The 12,174-nt window shown below is 48.7% G+C and overlaps 1 protein-coding gene across 10 annotated transcripts in view; it reads right to left on the bottom strand.

The window, feature by feature from the left end:
- Nucleotides 1-12,174, bottom strand: part of SFMBT2 (Scm like with four mbt domains 2) — a 231,323-nt gene that overhangs the window by 107,197 nt on the left and 111,952 nt on the right. For all 10 annotated transcript variants that reach the window (XM_058681954.1, XM_058681953.1, XM_058681956.1 and 7 more), the window contains one exon: nt 3,373-3,470. In XM_058681954.1, the coding sequence (XP_058537937.1) occupies nt 3,373-3,470 (98 nt within the window). The remainder of the gene's footprint in view (nt 1-3,372; nt 3,471-12,174) is intronic.

Below are 12,174 nucleotides of genomic sequence, written 5' to 3'. Positions count from 1 at the left end.
GAGACTCAGCAAATGGTCACACCACATATGCCTAAAACTGGGGGTGGATGGGAACCGATGAGGGAAGAAGCTCCCTCCTCCACTCCCAAAGACCAACCGTGCTCCCCACTCACCTCTGAAGCGGATGATACAGCTGGCCGCGGGGCTGTGAGTGCAGTGCCAAAACGCCGGCCCCCCTCTCCCCACTCACCCAACAGCACCGACGGCCGGCCTTTGAGCCCTGGGCTGGAAGTCGAAGAACCCTCTGGAAAATCAGCTGAAGAGGAAAAACCACTGCACAAAGAAGTAGCCTTCCAGGGTCACCCACACCCACACGGCTCTCCCTCAGCTTTCTAACCCCCTTCTTACTCAAGAGCAGAAGGTCAAGGATTTGCAGCTATCTTTGTAAAGCCTCCAACAAGAAGACATGAAACAATCCAAAAGCAACATGGAGGAACTAAATTATTCAGGGAGGAAAAACAAAAAAAAACAAACTTCCAGAAGTCAGTAATTCCAACATGATAAACTCATGCGTCCATGCTGTAAGAACAGGAGGCTATAAACACAGCGAAAACACACCAAACAAGTGCTCGTAGAAACAGGACGGCAAAAGCAAGTTTCAGGAAACTTCTCACAGTGGAGCAAACAGACAAGGAAATGAAAAATAGAACTGAAAGGAAAAGAAGCGGGGGGTGGAGGGTAGAGGGAGAAAGAGAGGAGGAGGCAGGAGAAAGAGAAGGAAGAGAAGGAAGGGGTGGAGGAGGAGGGGGAGGAGGAGGAGGGGGAGGAAGGGGAGGAGGCGGAGGGGGAGGAGGGGGAGGAGGAGGAGGAGGAAAAAAACCAGTCCAGGAGAACCACATCCACGTGCTCACAGATCAAGGGAGCAAAAGAGAGGTGGGAGACACCATTTTAAAAAAGAAACAGCCCCCAATTAAAGGCCTGAGTTCCAGCCAGCATACTGGAAGGAAACAGATGCCCACCAAGGCATTCCTCTGTGAAATGGCAGAAAAGTGGAGGAAAATAGAAGATTCCAGAGAAGGGAGGAAAAAAACGGAGGAAGACGTCCAAATTCTTGAGAAGACTGATAGTGAGGAGCCTAGAATTCTCTACCCGAACAGACCGCCGGTGAAGCATGAGGACAGAACAAAGACATTCTCACTCACTCAGGGAGAAGGGTCCTGTCGGCTGCCATCACGATGACGGCTGCCATATTGCACCCACCTTCAGAATCCGAGGAGAGAACGTCAGAGCAAGCCACACCAAGACCGCTGACAGTATCTGGCTCGTGCCGACTGCATACGAAACACGCTCCCAGTGCCTGCTCTAGGCCCAGGTGCCTGCGGCCGATGAGACCATTCCATTGACTTCCCAGAGAAGCACTGTTTGGGCTTCCTCCTGGAACAGCAGTAAGCTACAACGGCAGAAACTACAAACCCACTGGGTCCCGTCCATGTTTCTAAAGGATGTCCGGCACGTGAAGTTCATGCTACAGCCCTGGAAGATGACCCGGCTGAGAGGAACCCTAATTCTCTGACGATCAGCTCGTGCCTTTGCTGACTCAACTCTCTTGTAAACCGAGGAAAAGCAAAGCCAACTTACTAACCAAACGCCATCCAGCTATTTCCCCCCAGGAAAGGGCCTCTTCTAAAACAGGGAGGCTTAGACCTGCTTCTGACTTTGTCAAGGCAAATCACTTAACAGTTAGGAAAACAGACAGAGGCAGTAACACTGCAAAGAGAAAGCGAGGAAGCGATCCCCACAAAACGAGGCAGAGCCCCAAGAGTGCGTGGGGGAGGGACGCGCACAAGGGCTCCCGGTGGCGACTTCTCGTATTCTGCGTTCACCCCTGACTCTGAGCTCCTCACAGATGTGTGATGTATTTCAAAACAAAATCTAGTTTGAACACAACCCAATTTATACATTTAAAACATTCCTAAGGCCACCGCGGAGACAGTGGACATCACCTGCACGGGTCGACAGAGGGCTGCAAAGAGACCGTGGAGCCAGAAAGGAAAGGGAAAAGCTGTTCTTCTTTACTGTCATTATCTTTTCCAGGGGAGAATGTTATCAGGAAAGCAAGAAAGGAAGGAAAGAAGGAAGGGAGGGAGGGAGGGAGGCAGAGGTGAGGAAAGAAGTATTTGATCAGTTAAAAAAAAAAAAAAGAATGCCCAAGATATTGCTTCGTTGCCAACAATCACTACTGCTAACAACCAATTCTTTTTTTTTAATTAATTAATAAATTTATTTTGAGAGACAGAGAGCAAGCAGGGGAGGGGCCGAGAGGGAGAGGGAGAATCCCAAGCAGGCTCCACACTGTTGGCACAGAGCCCGACGCGGGGCTCAAACTCACAAACCACAAGATCACGACCTGAGCCGAAATCAAGAGTCGGACGCTCCAGTGACTGAGCCCCCCAGGCGCAACCCCCCAACATCCTGTTCTATTTACGCGGTTCATCTAGCGCAACAGGATCAAAATGCTGTAAAAGTCATCGCTCAATTAAACTGAGGAACGTAATTTTATCCCTGGTTTCAAAAGCGGTCTTTTTAAGTGAAACCGGTGTTACAAACCAGGAAAAGCGCGGCTCGAGAAGGCACGTGATCTGCTGTGACGGGTTAAAATCCTGAGCCAGGACTTGGGCGTACATAAAATTCAGGAAGCCGATGCCCGCGTCCAGGCCCTAAACTCCTCCTGCCCCTGGCACCTAAACGTCATCCTGGAAGTGATGTTTCAGATGTCATCCAGAAAGCCAGTTTCTGCCAGCCGGCTGCGACCACGTTTAGAACCGCCCAAGACTCAGGGTCCGCATAAAAACAGCCGTTGGAGGCCTTCCTCTGGCCCGAATGGGTCATCCCTGCCCACGGCTTCATATCAAGTGTTGGGCATGATTTCAAAGCGTTAAGAACCCGGCGATCCTTTCCCGCTATGATGTCATTCCCCTTCCGTTAGCACCTACGAGGCCTCGCGCCCAGCAGGTACTCGCACAAATTTCTCGGGCCATCCAGAAAACCGAACCACCAAGAGGCACATCACTGTCGATTCGTTTTCCCCAACAAATACCCAACGAGGCCTGCTACGTCTTCTTCAGTCCCTTTGGTAAAGGGCGAAGGAGGGCAAAGGAGGTGACGTGACTCCATACCAGCCCATTATGGAGAAAAACAGTAAAGCCACGGCAGTTCCACGAGTGTTTCGTTAAGACGAGAATTTGTGAGGATTACAAAGCGTGGTCAAAGCACACAGATAAACACTTGGAACGTTTCGAATGCAGAGCGGCCGAGCTTTTCGAAACTAGCTTTTGCAACCGCGGGGAGCGCTTCGACGTTAAGGAACCTTTCACTCCAGAACTCACACGGTCTGAGAAAGAATAAACAAGTCGCTACGAACCGACATCTTACCTTAAACACTTCCATCGGCAGAGGAAACTTTGTGGCGTCAATAAGGGATTTTTCCAGAGCACACTTCCACTCAGAGGCCATCTTCAAAGGATAGATTTCTGTATCAACAGCAAACCACAGAAGCGTGTAAGGACTCACATATTCTACTGGGCGGTTCTTCCTGGAATTTTACTTTCCAGGTTTTCAGAGTCACTGGCACACTCAGCAACCGTGAGCACTCACACCCTGCCCCCATAAAAGGCCACCTGCCGAGGGGATTTTCTGCCGTTCAAGCTCAACTTGAGCCGCTTCGATCAGACATGAAGAATAAACTTAATAGGGCCCTTCAGGGGACACAGGCGGGCATTCTGTAAGTGATTTAATGGCATAAATCACCCCAGCACCACCTTCAATCACCTGCTGCCCCAAATTCCATGTAACACCTGGGAAGTCACATCCGCTGACGAAGAACTTAGGACCCGATAAATTTCTAAACTAGACACGACGCTCGTCTGGCATTTTCGGTTATTACGGCCCATTTTTCACTAAACCTCTAAGCCTGCATCTGCTAAAAACAGCCCACGTGAGCCAGGAAATTATTAAAAGGTGAATTAAAATTTACCAACCAAGTTTAATATTTACACTTGAAATGTTGCTAACACACCCCACGTGGCCCATATTCCCCCCCGCCCCAGGGGGTGGGGGTGGGGGACAGAGGGATTTACGAATGGAGGTTACTCTGGCTGAATGCAAAACTGAAAGAAAAAAAAAAATGTGTTGAGCCCTGTTTCCACCGATTGCTGAAACTGCAGGGGAATTTTATGATCTGATCTCCACGGATTTAAGACCTTATCAAAATAGGATTTGCAGAAGCACTCACTTGAAGGAGATATGTTTATACCTTCCCTATATCAACCCGGGCTACTCCAGACAGACCGTTAGGACATGAATATGAATTTAAGCACAGTTAAAAGGCAACATTAAACCTTTGGGCTATATTTTTAATTTCTTGCATGTCTGCTTTTCAGCATGCAGCCATATATTTTGGCACCCACAGCTTCTGAACTCACCTTGAGCCTGAGTGCCTGTGTTTTAGCAGTTTATCGAGTCTTTTCAGGCTACCAGAATTACGAGAGGAGAAAGATGCTGCCGGAAGGAGTCAAGTTATCAAGGTTCAGCCCACCGTCATTCACTGTCCGTTACGCAAAGTCACGTCAAGGGTTATGAGTGAGCAGACAGGCTCTGCTGTGCACACTGTATAATCCTCCTTAACATTTTATTTATACTCTTCTACCTCTAGGGAATCTTTTTCCCCCAATTTGGCATTTCTATAGCGGAACACAAAAAGAAAGTGATTCTCCTTCACACTATCTGACATACTTGGGCGGACACAGTGGGGCCCCAGAAAATGAACCAACGGTCCCTCCACCATGCACAGGTGAGGAGGGGGTCACAGGGTCCCACAAAGGACAAAAAAAATCGCTGGTCACAGGGTCCCACAAAGGAGGAAGAGGGACCAGTTCACAGCCTTATAAACTGCCCCATGAGGAGAAGGATTCCCTGAAATGCACCAATGGTTCAGCTCAGGGGCACTGCATTAAAACCTCGGTGAAAGGGAGACAATTGCTCCAGGAAGCAAAGCCTGAGGACACCAAGTGCAGCAGGTCAAGAGCCTCAGGAGGGAAAGAACACACAGGAGCCCAGATTTCCTGAGCAGACAGGAACAAATTCACTGTCCCAGGGATCTGGATGCTGGTCAATAGGGAGTTCAACCTTGGCACGGTAGTAAAAAGAGAGCCAAGGTCACGAAAAAGGACGGTGCTGGTCAAAGACAAGACACAAAGGGTGAGAAAGGGCAAGAGAAGGTCCCCTGTGCTGGTGCCTGAACCCCTGCAGTCTGCAACTGAGGCGTCTGGGGGCTGGGGAGCCCCAGAGATAGAGAAGAGGGGAAGAGAAGAGCGGTTCATGAAAACTATGCAAGACCAGAGCAAAAGCCCCACCTGGCCAGGGCTGGATCCAGACCACCAGAACAGAGCACAGTGATGTGCAGACCCCAGCAGGGATGCTCACAGCCCTTCCCGGCCCCGGCAGGTGTCCCCACACACTGGCAGGGCACCACTCTGCCCACCACGCCATCTCAGAAGGTGTCCCCCCAAAAAGTCATGTTGAAATCCTTCCCCAAAAGTGATGGGTAGGAGGTGGGGCCTTTGGGAGGTCACAAGGGGGAGAGTCCCCACGAACGGGATTAGTGCCCTTATAAAAGAGACCCCAGAGAGCCTCCTCGCCCCTCCCACCATGTGAGGATGCTGAAGGACGGCTGCCCGTGACCCAGGAAGCGGACACCAAACCTGCGGGTGCCCTGATCTCAGACCTGCAGCCTCCAGAACTGGGAGAAATAATAAATGCCCAGTCTGTGGTATTTATTCTCCTAGAGCAGCCTGGAAGGACTAAGAAACCCAGGCTCCATGCAATTTTTGTCTTCTTTCTTACGATCCTTTGTCTTCTTTCTGAGGATATTAAGCCTTGATATGGAATTTAACCCCATGGCAAGGCACACTTCTCTTAGAAGGTGAAAATCAAATGTGGTTTTTTTCAGAATGCTCGACCACCTGCAAAAGCTAAACACCTCACGGTTCCAATAAACAGAGAACAATATTCCGTGTGTGTGTTTCATTAGGACAGAGAGGCGCTTGGTTACACCAGCAAGTTTATGGACGATAAATAGCGCCATTAAAAGAACATAAACCATTTTCTTAAAATGATTGTGTTGCAGGTAATTTAATAGAGTGTATCATGTCGATTTCTGTTTGCCGGGAAGTAATAAGCGATTAAAATCTGGCCTGACCCATCTTTAACTAGAAGCCTAAGTGGAAATGAGGCGCTCGCCCTCTAAGCGTTTGGCCGGCTCTTGCGAGGCGAGGGCTAGAGAAAACAGGAGGGGAGCAGAGGACCACCAGCTCACAACCTCCGACTGAAGGAAAGCCTGGAGGGGTGACCCCCCCTTTTCATGCACCCTGCAACGACCACCCCTTCCTGTCTCACCAGTGAGCAAAGACTGGTCTATGCTTGTTTCCAGACACTGGGAAGCTGCAGACACAATGTTGGTGTCTCCCCAAAATTAATACGCTGAAGTTCTAACCCCCAATGGGATGGTGTTTGGAGATGGGGCCTTCAGGAGGTAATCAGGGTTAGATGCGGCCATGAAGGTAGGGTCCCCATGACGGGAGGAGCACCGAGCTCTCTGTCTCTCTCTCTTTCCCTGTGCACATAAAGAAGAGGGTATCCACAGAGGAGGAAGTGGGCTGTCCCCAGAACTCAACCCTACCAACACCCGCATCTCGCACTCACATCCTCCAACACCACGAGAAAATCATCTGTGTCATTTAAGCCCTCCGCGCGTTTTGCGTGGCCGCCTGGGCTAACTAATACAGAAAGCGACAACCATCTTTGGACAGAGAAATAGTTCAGAAATTTCCAGACTCAGGAAGACCAAGAAAAAAAAAAATGGCTACCATAAAGGTGGCGAAGGCAAAAAAAAAAAAAAAAAAAAAAAAAAACGGAAAAACATCGAGAGACAGAGATGAAAAAGGCCTCAGAAGGTTTCTTGTCCTTAGTTTTTGCAACAACACGTAAGACTCTACCTCGCTCTCCAAACATCTAGAAACACGAGAGCGGGGGGGGGGGGGCCTCTAAGAGACCACTGATCTCAACAACCTTCTCAAATTTCCTAGAAACCCGAATAGAACCACACAACTCTGATCACGGAACGAGTATCTCGAAAACGCCCACCACTTGCGGTATCTTGTCAACGCTCCATAGCACGGCAAATGTACAATGACCCCCATTTTGCAGAGGAGGAAAGTAGAGGGGCTGCCCAGGGCTCTGCAGCGAGGGACAGAAGTGCAAGAAGAAGCTGGAACTCAGACCCTGGCTCCAAGTCCATGTTCTTCCAGCTCCGCCCGCTTCTTCGAGCTGGAGCCACACGTGAACTCTTCTAGAGGAATGAAAATCACCGTGAACCCCACGGAGCCATATTCCTGCCCATGGAGTGGGTCCTGGAGCCATGCCGGGTGCTCAACAACAGATCCCATCAACAAAGAGCATCTCCCTCATCAGGGAAGTACAAATCAAAACCACACTCGGATATCACCTCACGCCAGTCAGAGTGGCCAAAATGAACAAATCAGGAGACTATAGATGCTGGAGAGGATGTGGAGAGACGGGAACCCTCTTGCACTGTTGGTGGGAATGCAAATTGGTGCAGCCACTCTGGAAAGCAGTGTGGAGGTTCCTCAGAAAATTAAAAATAGACCTACCCTATGACCAACAATAGCACTGCTAGGAATTCACCCAAGGGATACAGGAGTGCTGATGCACAGGGGCACTTGTACCCCAATGTTTATAGCAGCACTCTCAACAACAGCCAAATTGTGGAAAGAGCCGAAATGTCCATCCACTGATGAATGGATAAAGAAATTGTGGTTTACATACACAATGGAGTACTACGTGGCAATGAGAAAGAATGAAATCTGGCCCTTTGTAGCAACGTGGATGGAACTGGAGAGCGTGATGCTAAGTGAAATAAGTCATACAGAGAAAGACAGATACCATATGTTTTCACTCTTAGGTGGATCCTGAGAAACTTAACAGAAACCCATGGGGGAGGGGAGGGGAAAAAAAAAAGAGGTTCCAGTGGGAGAGAGCCAAAGCATAAGAGACTCTTCAAAACTGAGAACAAACTGAGGGTTGATGGGGGGTGGGAGGGAGGGGAGGGTGGCTGATGGGTATTGAGGAGGGCACCTTTTGGGATGAGCACTGGTGTTGTATGGAAACCAACTTGACAATAAATTTCAAAAACAACAACAACAACAACAACAAAGAGCATCTCTGCTTGATCCGACCCTGTTTTCAAACGCTCCCCTTACTCATCAGGGGCAAAAAGGCTAGCACAGCTCTTGCCACTCTGGGGGAGGTCTCCCCCTCCAGATTGGCGTCCGCAGCCCCAATAATGATTTGGCTCTTGAAAGCTGGACTCGGCTGGTTCCCTCCCTCCCTAGAGACATCCCCGGCTTTTTATTCAGTCAGTTCACCGGACAAATATTCACTGAGCACCCACGATGCGCCAGGCACCGGGGACGCAGCACAGATCAGACACAGATGTTCGGTTAGAGGGGTACTGAAATGCCCTCACGACGGGACCGTCTGAACGAAGCGAGGGGACGGTCAATGCCACATCCGGAAGAATGGCCCCCCGAGGATAGGACGTGCCTAGCAAGCCTGTGGAACACAGAGGAAGCGGAGGTGCAGGGAGAGCACTCAGAGTGCAGGGCTCCAGGGCTGCGTGGCTGGAGAAGGAGCTCGGGTCTGATCGCAGGCTGCCTTCCGTTCAGCACAGAAGGGAAGCCGCTACTGGCAGGATTTCCGGTCCTCTCCCGATAAAGCCTGAACCGCTAAGGACTTCAGGAAGTGGCTGCCCTCTTCCTCGACCCCCTGGCGTTTCATCATTTTCCGCTCCCTCACCCAGTCTTCACCGAAGCTGGATTCAACCTCCTCCGTCAGCACCCATGTGCCCCCCGGACTGCCCTGGGTGTGACACGGGGGGTGGGGGGGCTTCTTCCCCTCTTTCTGTCCTCCCCCGACCTGTCTTCTCCAGTTTGAGCCAGAGATGGAAAGACACAGGGAATGTAGCTTTCTCTCTGCTAGACGGTTTACGAGCAGCCCCCTTTCCTAGCGTTTTTGAAAACTATCCAGCCACTTTCTACTACTCCTTACTTCTGCCTTGATTTGTACTGAACGGTTGAGAAATCTCATGCCCTTTAACAAGTAAAAAGAGTTAAACTGAAGGATGAGCCATGCTTCTTGTTAGCGAAGGTGGCAGTTAGGACACAGCAAGGCAGGCGTGGAGGGGTGGGTCCGCAGGGCTTACTCTCAGGTGCACCCTGAGCATCTCTCCTCTCCCCTCCGCCCCACACCTCCAAATCCCCTTCTTATTGAGCAGTCAACACTTTTCATCTAGCTAAGGGTGTCTGGCGATAAGAACCATAGCTAATATTTTTATGCAAGCCGGAAATTTTCTTCCCACCTATATTTCCGTTAAGGAAAGAGCACTACCGTGTAAGTTTTAAGTCCCTCTGGGTCTCGAGATTGATTTCCACAAGCCCAAAGTACTGGGTTCTGTTCGCGTGTATAAGACACGGGTGCCCTACATTTATAGCAGCATTATCCACAACGGCCAAATGATGGAGGCAACCCAAGTGTCCATCAATAGGTGAAGGGATAAAGAAGATGTGGTTTCTATATGCAATGGAGTCTTACTCAGCCGTAAAAAAAGGATGAGACCTTGACATTTGCAACAACATGGATGGAGCTGGACAGTATTATCCTCAGTGAAATAAGCCAGTCAGAGAAAGGCAAACACCATACGATCTCACTCATATGTGGGATTTAAGAAACAAAACAAGTGAGCGGGGGTGGGGGGGGAAGGGGAGAGGCAGGGGAAGCCAAGGAACAGACTCTTAACTATAGAGAACACACTGCTGGTCACCAGAGGGGAGGCGGGTGGGGGATGGGGGAACTAGGTGATGGGGATTAAGGACGCACTTGTGATGAGCACTGGGTGATGTAGGGAATGGATGGATCACGAAACCGTACACCTGAAACTAATATTATGCTGTATGCTAACTAACTGGAATTTAAGTAAAAACTTTAAAAAAATAAAATAAAACTCAGCTACTATAATCGCCACCTCGCGTGTTGTTCTGCCGAATGAGGCAAGGGAACCCAGCTTTCATCTTGCGTGAAGAACCTCATCTGAAGAACTAAAAGCCACACTTGAGTGTCCTTTTGCCTTTTATTTTCCTCTCCCCATACAAAACCTCTCTCGCCAACAATTTAAATGTCGAGAAAATAAACTTCTTCACGACGAAGGCCTCCTCCAAAGTCTTTAAGGACACCCACGAACTCTTCGGTGGAATGGACAATTCGTGTCCAGAAATTCACTAAGACCAGTAAACACAATTTATTCTTGTCTTATAAAGACATTAAATTATCTAAAAGAGACAGAAAGAGAGAGAGAGAGAGAGAGAGAGAGAGAGAGAGAGAGAGAGAGCTCTCCTGTGCAAGTATCTCCTAAGTTTCTATGGTGACACTTTCCATTATTCTTGCTTTGGAGTATGAGTCCCCAGACTTCACAGCAAAGAACACTGCACAGAACCTAAGAAGCAAGTAATAATCCTTTGCTATAAATGTTCACACTGGCAAATATAGGGATCTCCTAAAATTTATAAAGCAATTAGATACTAAGCTAAGATTTATACACCCGACTTCCCACACAAAGTAAATTTCTCCTGCCAGGTTATGAATCCCAAGGCAAATGTGAGCTTAGATCTTTTCTCAACACTGACAGGCCCTTTGTTTGTCATCAGAGTCCAAAATTACTCAGGGTATAAATGGATTTCCTGGCTGCTTCTCAAAACGTTGACAACAATAATACTAATAAAATACCATGTTATGTGTCTATATGCCTGTCAAACTCAACATAAATGCAAATACATGACATACAGAACCAGGAACTTTTTTTTTTTTCAATTAAAGCCCTTGAGCGACAGAAGGGAGGAATGTTAACTCCTTCGCTTCACGGACTCAAGACGGGCACTGGCACCTAATATGGCAGGAAAAAAGATCTCTGGCAATTTTAATAAAATACTTGGCTCTCTGCTTCCAGTATATCTGGTGAAACGGACCAGGAGGAAAAACAGAAATTTCTGGAAGACAATAATATTTCTACCTTGTCATCTTTAATTCCATATCCAACATTTTTTTGTTCTGAGGATACCCACTAAAAAAACTGGTAAGGGGGGCGCCTGGGTGGCTCAGTCGGTTGGGCAGCCGACTTCAGCTCGGGTCATGATCTCGCGGTCCGTGAGTTCAAGCCCCGCGTCGGGCACTGTGCTGACAGCTCAGAGCCTGGAGCTGTTTCAGATTCTGTGTCTCCCTCTCTCTGACCCTCCCCCGTTCATGCTCTGTCTTTCTCTGTCTCAAAAATAAATAAACGTTAAAAAAAAAATTAAAAAAAAAACTGGTAAGGCCAGTATGGGCAGTAGGGGGAACGGGAAGAAATGGGGGGCAAGGGGCCATCGCCCTTCAAACTAGATGGCCTTGGACAAGTAGCTTACTCTCAGTCTCAAATTTTCTCTGCTGGAAAAGGAAATATTCACACCAAACATGCAGCACTTTTTTGCAATCAAAACAAATACCACACCAGATGTAAAATCACCTGGCACACACTGAACGTTCAAGAATGGTCAGTTTGTGAACAGTGAGATTCTCACCCGGTGAGGTACGTATGGAAGCATAATGCACTATTTTGTCCCATTAAGTCTGCGTAAAGTCATTTGACGGTGCTTTTGAAGCGAATTAATATCCCTGATGTTCCAGGAAAAAACGTATGACGATTTTCTCTTTGCCATTTCCAGGTCGGGACACATTATATAAACAAGCATTTGGTTTGGATATTTGGATGGATGGATGGATGGATGGATGGACGTGGGTAGATGGATGGATGGCAAATGGGTGGGAGGCTGGGAGGGTGAAGGGATGGGTGAATGGATGGATAGGTAGGTAAGTGGATGGACAGGTAGATGGACCAATGGATGGAGGGGTATGGATGAGGGGCAGGGTACAGACGAACAGAGGTGGATGAATAAACGAACGGATGAGAGGGTGAATGGGTGGGTGGGTGGGTGGATGGATGGATGGATGGATGGATGAAGGATGGGTGGACAGAGATTTTGGAACTTACTTCCAAGACCGTCAAAATTCCTA

This window comes from Neofelis nebulosa, chromosome 8 (assembly GCF_028018385.1).
Source record: "Neofelis nebulosa isolate mNeoNeb1 chromosome 8, mNeoNeb1.pri, whole genome shotgun sequence".
In the NCBI taxonomy this organism is placed as follows: domain Eukaryota; kingdom Metazoa; phylum Chordata; class Mammalia; order Carnivora; family Felidae; genus Neofelis; species Neofelis nebulosa.
This window is presented reverse-complemented; position numbering and strand designations above follow the sequence as displayed.